The sequence below is a fragment of the Cherax quadricarinatus genome, chromosome 89 (genome assembly GCF_038502225.1).
Source record: "Cherax quadricarinatus isolate ZL_2023a chromosome 89, ASM3850222v1, whole genome shotgun sequence".
Classification (NCBI taxonomy): Eukaryota; Metazoa; Arthropoda; class Malacostraca; order Decapoda; family Parastacidae; genus Cherax; species Cherax quadricarinatus.
The window spans coordinates 4,366,370-4,375,424 of record NC_091380.1 but is presented as its reverse complement, the minus strand read 5'-3'; the positions used below and the strand labels follow the sequence as shown (position 1 = coordinate 4,375,424).

At 36.7% G+C, this 9,055-nt stretch overlaps 1 protein-coding gene across 4 annotated transcripts in view; it reads left to right on the top strand.

Moving 5' to 3' along the window:
• Positions 1-470: 470 nt before the first annotated feature.
• LOC128697146 (chromatin-remodeling complex ATPase chain Iswi-like) overlaps positions 471-9,055 on the top strand; it is a 75,994-nt gene continuing 67,409 nt past the window's right edge. For 2 of the 4 annotated variants that reach the window (XM_070104090.1, XM_070104091.1), the window contains exons 1-3: positions 471-609; positions 2,789-3,015; positions 4,441-4,500. In XM_070104090.1, the coding sequence (XP_069960191.1) occupies positions 559-609; positions 2,789-3,015; positions 4,441-4,500 (338 nt within the window). In that variant the 5' untranslated portion in view covers positions 471-558. The remainder of the gene's footprint in view (positions 610-2,788; positions 3,016-4,440; positions 4,501-9,055) is intronic. The other 2 variants (XM_070104093.1, XM_070104092.1) reach the window with 1 other exon arrangement.

The window sequence follows — 9,055 nt, the reverse complement described above, 5'->3', positions numbered from 1 at the left end:
ATAATGCTAACATACAAGGGACTTTGGCATGTTGAACTGTAAATATTGTATTCCTTGTACTTCTCTGTATCATGTTCAAAAAAAAAAATAAATAAATAAAAAGTCAGTGACTTTTTTGACTTATCTCAGGGGGTCCTTTTTTTGACCTTACATAATTTTGACCGAATATAAATCTAATACATCGCTTTGACAAAGATAATAATCTTATCTGTGATATCATATACATGATGATAAACATATAATGTACATAATTTACATTTAATAAATATTTTAGAAAAGTCAAACCATCTCCAAGTCCAACCAAAAAACTAAAATTTCTACCATTACATTTGCGCTGAAATAATTCCCTACACACCATCACCAAAAATAAATCCAATATCAAAACAGATTAATGTAGTTGATTTAGTGAAATATTTAAACATAACATTAAAATATAAATAATAAATATAGTTAGTGTATTGACTGCTGTGTTTTTGTTTGCCGGGGAAGAAGAAGAAGCGTCAGCCGCAGCCTCCGCTCTCTTATTTTCCCACCATTTTTCCCTAAATTTCCACCAAAATGTCTGATATTGATGATGCTGTGGAACCCATGGAGGTTGGGGACAACTCCGTGAGTATGACTAATAAATTTTAGTGGTGTTACAACGGGGGAAAATTGGAAATAAGGAGAATGTGTCAGTGTGGGCTTTAACGCGGGAATATTATTTTGTTGGTTTTGGGAAATTATCAAAGTTTTGCTGCCAGAACTGTTGTGAGGTTTGTGTATTTGAGGTTTTAACCTCTTAATATTACTCCTTTATTGGCATACTAAACAACATGTCTTAAAATATCAACACAATGGTAAGTCACCAGTGGAAATAGTCAACAATGGAAATAAGTCACCAGTGGAAATAGTCACCAGTGGAAATAGTCACCAGTGGAAATAGTCACCATTGGAAATAGTCACCAGTGAAAATAAGTCACCAATGGAAATAGTCACCATTGGAAATAAGTCACCAGTGGAAATAGTCACCAGTGGAAATAGTCACCAGTGGAAATAAGTCACCAATGGAAATAGTCACCAGTGGAAATAGTCACCAGTGGAAATAAGTCACCAATGGAAATAGTCACCATTGGAAATAAATCACCAGTGGAAATAGTCACCAGTGGAAATAGTAACCAGTGGAAATAGTCACCAGTGGAAATAAGTCACCAGTGGAAATAAGTCACCAGTGGAAATAAGTCACCAATGGAAATAGTCACCATTGGAAATAAGTCACCAGTGGAAATAGTCACCAGTGGAAATAAGTCACCAGTGGAAATAAGTCACCAGTGGAAATAAGTCACCAGTGGAAATAAGTCACCAGTGGAATTAGTCACCAATGGAAATAGTCACCAGTGGAAATAGTCACCAGTGGAAATAGTTACCAATGGAAATAGTTACTAATGGAAATAGTCACCAATGGAAATAGTTACCAGTGGAAATAAGTCACCAATGGAAATAGTCACCATTGGAAATAAGTCACCAATGGAAATAGTCACCAGTGGAAATAGTCACCAGTGGAAATAGTTACTAATGGAAATAGTTACTAATGGAAATAGTCACCAGTGGAAATAGTTACCAATGGAAATAGTTACCAGTGGAAATAGTCACCAGTGGAAATAAGTCACTAATGGGAATAGTCACCAATGGAAATAGTCAACAGTGGAAGTAAAGTCACAAGTGGAAATAGTCATCAGTAGAAATAAGTCACCAATGGAAATAGTCACCATTGGAAATAGTCGGCAATGGGAATAAAGTCACCAGTGGAAATGTCACCAATGGAAAGTTACCAATTGAAATAAATCACCAATGGAAATAAGTCACCAGTAGAAATAGTCACCAATGGAAATAAATTACCAATCAAAATAAATAACCAATGGAAATAGCAAAGAAAATAAATCATCAATAGAAATATATAATCAATGGAAATAATTCATTAATAGAAATAAATCACCAGTGGGAATAAATCACCAGTGGTAAATCACTAATGGGAATCACCAGTGGGAATAAATTGCCAGTGGGAATAAGTCAGTCTGACTTTTTTTGGGTTATCCTAGATAATTTACACTATGACAATTGTACTAAATACCTGTACTTTAACTTATTATGAAAACCTGTATGACCTTTGTGGGTTTAGCACAGTTTTGATTGTAATAATGATAATGCAAAGAATAAAAAGTTTAAACTCTGTGATTGAAACAATACACAAATAACCTGCCTGTTCGAGACTGAAACTTATGACCCCTCAAGGAAGGCTCCTTGATGCTGGTGAGGGGCTCTTGATCTAGGGAATTGTATCTGTGCTCCAGTTCCCTCAATTAAACCTGAATACCTTCCACTTCCCTCTACTGGTGCTGTATAATCATACGGGATTATCGCTTCTCCCTTGATTATAATAATAATAATGAAACATGATGACACTTAGGTCCAACTTGGATCATTAGAAAGTTTATTTAGGGACAGGGACACACAAGTACAATTATCATATATAGTAACTTGTAAATTACCTAGGATAACCCAAAAAAGTCAGTGACTTACATCCACGGAGGTCCTTGTTATTCTGTAAATCTTAATTACGTATTGGTATGGTAAGTTCTCACTACATCATATAGTATGCAGTACCATCAAATCACATTAATAGTTTATGAAATATAGCACTTGTTTGTTTCTGTATTATACGAATAATATTCTTTTAACATGAAATACAATAAGAATGTGTGTAATTTATGCCTTTATTGCATAATTATAAAAATATTAATTTTTGCAGAATGAGTCATCATCAGCTGAAACAACGTCTTCCAGTAAAGCTGGTGCAGAGTATGAAAACAAGGTGGAGTCGGATCGTTCCAAAAGATTCGACTATCTCTTGAAGCAGACAGAGATCTTTTCACATTTCATGGTTGGTGCAAGAGACAAAACCCCATCCTCCCCTTTGAAGTGCAAACCCGGGCGTCCCAAGAAAGCTGAGACCCGCAAACCATCAGTGACTGGCGAGTGAGTAAGCAGGGTGTGGAACAGTTTGTACAGGTGATGGTGGTATGTTTATGTTTGTCCAGATTTTATTAAGAAAACTAATTGATGATCCTTTAGTTGTGTATTTTATACTAACACTCAAATAATTGGCACGTTTTAATGTCTAATTTATTTTTGGACTGCAATTTGAAAGTGTTTTGTATTGCATTGATAGCTAACAGCATCTTCAACAATTTACTAAAAAAATATGATGACCATTTCAGGGGATAAATAAAATAACTGTAATAGAAGGTTTATGATCTACATTATATATTTGGTATACTCCATTGTATTTTGTATTTTATAACCTGCTCCTATATGCTGGCTAAATTAAACTCTGGATGATGTCTAGTATTGTACTGTTTATAGGATTGTGTTGTTTGAGTTAGGATCACAAGAAAAGTTTGTATGGATTCTAATGGGTGTAGAAAATGTTTTAACTGGTAGGAGTGAGTTGAAAAATTCAGCTGGATATTTTGCTAAGAATTGGTCTGAGATACAGCAGTGTGTTACGATGACAATCAGGAACTTTCAGATAGGCTGAAGTTGCAGATGGTATCCAAGAAGTATCAGTTGTGTTACCTTGGATGTTAATATCTTTATTGATACAAAAGTGAGGGAGGTTTTGAGAGATGGTACTTTTGCTGAAGGGAAAGGGGGGAGATGTTAAATACTTTAGTCAGTAAAACAGCATGAGCTAATGTATGTGGCACCAACCATATCTAGTAGCCTTGACTACAGAAGGAAGGATTAAAGACTGAAGGGAATTATTATGCAGGATGATGGAAAATTAGAGTGTAAGTGCTGAAAAGTAGTTTAATATTAGGTACTGTGCTGTATATAAGGAGCATGTCTGATCAGGATGAAGATGTGATGAGGTACCAAAAAAGAAAATAGTTAACCAAGGAAGACAGATTTATCTTATGTTAAGAATTTTAATTGATTATTTTCTCTATAAATTATATGTATGGTCTTAGACAAGTTGTGTTAATGAATTTAATTGTCAGTAATAACCTATTTGTTCATATCATTTTCCAATATATTATGCTAGTTCCTTATTAGTAGATATTTATTAGTGGTACAAAAGATGAGAAGAGAAAACAATGTAATTCATAAATATTAAAACCAGTTAAAAATTAAAGGGAAAACTTCAGTAAGTCACAAGTATATGGAACAAAATAGGCCCAAAATATATGCCTTGGTGAACCTGGCATGTGATGGCTTTGCACCTACTAAGCAGCCATTTTGAATATATTGTTTCCTGTTCATGAACTAGAAAACATAGCTATATTTTAATTTGCGAAGCACAACCTCATGGTAACATGAATTGGAGACTTTCGATATGTAATAAAATGTACCGCTTAAATAATCATTGTCATCAAGAGCTTCTTATACAAATTTTGTCAGGTGGACACCTAATTCCGTGGATCGCCTGGATGAATGCCAAACTAAGAAGTTCTTAAAAAAGTGAGTTGATAAGAATGTCATTAATCATGTAGGAACTTGCATTTTATTACTATTTAACTAAATGCAGGTAGGACTGATATTGGGTGATAATTGTTGTATTTCTGTTGGATTTGTTGCCTTTTCTTGAAAATGGGTTAAACTTTGACAGTTTGTAAATGATCAGGAAACTTACATTTTTAAAAGAAACTTTAATGATAGTTTGAACAAATGGGATGTAATGGATGACATTTTTTTTGCTTACTAAAATGTGAATATCATGTCCTGGTGCAGTAGTTTTTAATTATGTATATACTCACCTATATGTGTTTGCATGCATGCATATATGTGTGTATATATATATTTACTGTATATGAAATGTTTGAAAAATTCTGTATGTATCCATTCCTACAAGGCTGGGATATTCCCAGAGAAAACAGGGGTCTAAGATATACATGTATATGTATGTACTTTAGTAATAAGCTGTTAGTACTGTAGTAAGTTTGCATATAATTATTATCTAAGGTCTTTGAAATAAAGGGTAAATGTGAAACAAATCCCAGTATGTGTTATGCATACTGCTTGCTTGCATGTGTTTTTGGTGATTGCAACACTGGTTAATGTTTATATCTATTTTTTTTTAATTTCGTATGAAGACTTACCTCCTGGTAAGTTTCCACTGGTGTTAGAAAGACTTAATAATTTAACTTCCATTGGCTGTTTCCAAGTGAAATAGCAACAAAGAATGTTTTTACAAATAACCCATGTATAGGAGAGAGAAGCTTATGACCACATTTTTGTCCAACTTGGACCATTCGTAACTTTGTGACTTTGTAAATGGTCCAAGTCAGACCGAAATGTTGTCATAAGCTGCTCAGTCCTATGTGCAGGTTAATTGTTTATAGTTACAGTCATAGTATTGTTCATTTTGTTCTTTAAAGAACATTTTACTTATAATAGCATCATAAATAGCCATTACCGTAATGGCTTGACAAAGCTCCTGGAGAGTACAACGTTGCCACAGTAAAATGCCACATTAGCTGCATCCATGTCCATTTACCCAATATTCTATAGGTAATTCTACCATTACCATCATAAATGGTGCTTAGAAGTTGACAATATAGACTCAGAGAGTCTGGCAAGTTGGGATTATGGTTGTGTAGTTTATGTTCATAAGCAGGATGTACATGTTTATAGAGGGGCCACAGATATATCAGATCACTTTCTAGTTGTAGCTACACTGAGAGTAAAAGGTAGATGGGATACAAGGAGAATAGAAGCATCAGGGAAGAGAGAGGTGAAGGTTTATAAACTAAAAGAGGAGGCAGTTAGGGTAAGATATAAACAGCTATTGGAGGATAGATGGGCTAATGAGAGCATAGGCAATGGGGTCGAAGAGGTATGGGGTAGGTTTAAAAATGTAGTGTTAGAGTGTTCAGCAGAAGTTTGTGGTTACAGGAAAGTGGGTGCAGGAGGGAAGAGGAGCGATTGGTGGAATGATGATGTAAAGAGAGTAGTAAGGGAGAAAAAGTTAGCATATGAGAAGTTTTTACAAAGTAGAAGTGATGCAAGGAGGGAAGAGTATATGGAGAAAAAGAGAGAAGTTAAGAGAGTGGTGAAGCAATGTAAAAAGAGAGCAAATGAGAGAGTGGGTGAGATGTTATCAACAAATTTTGTTGAAAATAAGAAAAAGTTTTGGAGTGAGATTAACAAGTTAAGAAAGCCTAGAGAACAAATGGATTTGTCAGTTAAAAATAGGAGAGGAGAGTTATTAAATGGAGAGTTAGAGGTATTGGGAAGATGGAGGGAATATTTTGAGGAATTGTTAAATGTTGATGAAGATAGGGAAGCTGTGATTTCGTGTATAGGGCAAGGAGGAATAACATCTTATAGGAGTGAGGAAGAGCCAGTTGTGAGTGTGGGAGAAGTTCGTGAGGCAGTAGGTAAAATGAAAGGGGGTAAGGCAGCCGGGATTGATGGGATAAAGATAGAAATGTTAAAAGCAGGTGGGGATATAGTTTTGGAGTGGTTGGTGCAATTATTTAATAAATGTATGGAAGAGGGTAAGGTACCTAGGGATTGGCAGAGAGCATGCATAGTTCCTTTGTATAAAGGCAAAGGGGACAAAAGAGAGTGCAAAAATTATAGGGGGATAAGTCTGTTGAGTGTACCTGGTAAAGTGTATGGTAGAGTTATAATTGAAAGAATTAAGAGTAAGACGGAGAATAGGATAGCAGATGAACAAGGAGGCTTTAGGAAAGGTAGGGGGTGTGTGGACCAGGTGTTTACAGTGAAACATATAAGTGAACAGTATTTAGATAAGGCTAAAGAGGTCTTTGTGGCATTTATGGATTTGGAAAAGGCGTATGACAGGGTGGATAGGGGGGCAATGTGGCAGATGTTGCAAGTGTATGGTGTAGGAGGTAGGTTACTGAAAGCAGTGAAGAGTTTTTACGAGGATAGTGAGGCTCAAGTTAGAGTATGTAGGAAAGAGGGAAATTTTTTCCCAGTAAAAGTAGGCCTTAGACAAGGATGTGTGATGTCACCGTGGTTGTTTAATATATTTATAGATGGGGTTGTAAGAGAAGTAAATGCGAGGGTCTTGGCAAGAGGCGTGGAGTTAAAAGATAAAGAATCACACACAAAGTGGGAGTTGTCACAGCTGCTCTTTGCTGATGACACTGTGCTCTTGGGAGATTCTGAAGAGAAGTTGCAGAGATTGGTGGATGAATTTGGTAGGGTGTGCAAAAGAAGAAAATTAAAGGTGAATACAGGAAAGAGTAAGGTTATGAGGATAACAAAAAGATTAGGTGATGAAAGATTGAATATCAGATTGGAGGGAGAGAGTATGGAGGAGGTGAACGTATTCAGATATTTGGGAGTGGACGTGTCAGCGGATGGGTCTATGAAAGATGAGGTGAATCATAGAATTGATGAGGGAAAAAGAGTGAGTGGTGCACTTAGGAGTCTGTGGAGACAAAGAACTTTGTCCTTGGAGGCAAAGAGGGGAATGTATGAGAGTATAGTTTTACCAACGCTCTTATATGGGTGTGAAGCGTGGGTGATGAATGTTGCAGCGAGGAGAAGGCTGGAGGCAGTGGAGATGTCGTGTCTGAGGGCAATGTGTGGTGTGAATATAATGCAGAGAATTCGTAGTTTGGAAGTTAGGAGGAGGTGCGGGATTACCAAAACTGTTGTCCAGAGGGCTGAGGAAGGGTTGTTGAGGTGGTTCGGACATGTAGAGAGAATGGAGCGAAACAGAATGACTTCAAGAGTGTATCAGTCTGTAGTGGAAGGAAGGCGGGGTAGGGGTCGGCCTAGGAAGGGTTGGAGGGAGGGGGTAAAGGAGGTTTTGTGTGCGAGGGGCTTGGACTTCCAGCAGGCATGCGTGAGCGTGTTTGATAGGAGTGAATGGAGACAAATGGTTTTTAATACTTGACGTGCTGTTGGAGTGTGAGCAAAGTAACATTTATGAAGGTATTCAGGGAAACCGGCAGGCCGGACTTGAGTCCTGGAGATGGGAAGTACAGTGCCTGCACTCTGAAGGAGGGGTGTTAATGTTGCAGTTTAAAAACTGTAGTGTAAAGCACCCTTCTGGCAAGACAGTGATGGAGTGAATGATGGTGAAAGTTTTTCTTTTTCGGGCCACCCTGCCTTGGTGGGAATCGGCCAGTGTGATAATAATAAAAATAAATTCTACCATTACCATCATAAATGGTGCTTAGAAGTTGACAATATAGACTCAGAGAGTCTGGCAAGTTGGGATTATGGTTGTGTAGTTTATGTTCATAAGCAGTACACTAACGTAAATTACATATCTAGTCAAATCAGTTCTATGTAGCTGCTACTTTTTCTTACTGGTACTGGCTGCCTGTCTAAGTGTTTCAGCTATGTTGATTATAGGCTGGGTGTCACAGAATTTTAATAATAAATGGGAATTCTCATTTTGTAGGGGTGGAGAAATTTAGTTCCGTTGGGGCATCTCTAAATGAAGTTCATTTGTCACAAAACTTTGCGTTAATATTTTTTAGGCAAAAAATTAACGTCGATGGACAGAGGCAAGAAAATTCGTACATCAATTTTCTATCTCCTGTCAGTGGATCATCCAAAATTTGACTGCTATTGGGGCACCTCTAAATGAAATCCAGTCATCATCAAACTCTTCATGAAAAAACTTTTAGAAATAAAGGAAAACAGTGATGGAAAGAGGCAAGAGAAATTCAGAAATAAATTTTCTACCTCTATCAGTGGAGCACCCTAGCAACCCTGGTAAATATAAGTTGAACACACAATTGAAGAATTGCTGCTACAGTATTAAACTTGCTACTACAGTATAAAACTTATGTGGAAAAGACTCCAATTATACATACTGTAAAATATGAAAAATTCAGCATAGAGTCAAGTATTGAATGAAAATTTTGATGATTGCATGCAGGGATTTTTTCCCTCTGTGCCAAGTTGAACCGGGAAACTGAGTCCAATTTTTAGGGGGAATGTCCATTATCATCCCTTGTCGTTCCATTCACATTTGCTTTCTGGAAGTGCCGTGTATATACATAGTGCCTTTGTTTATGGAACA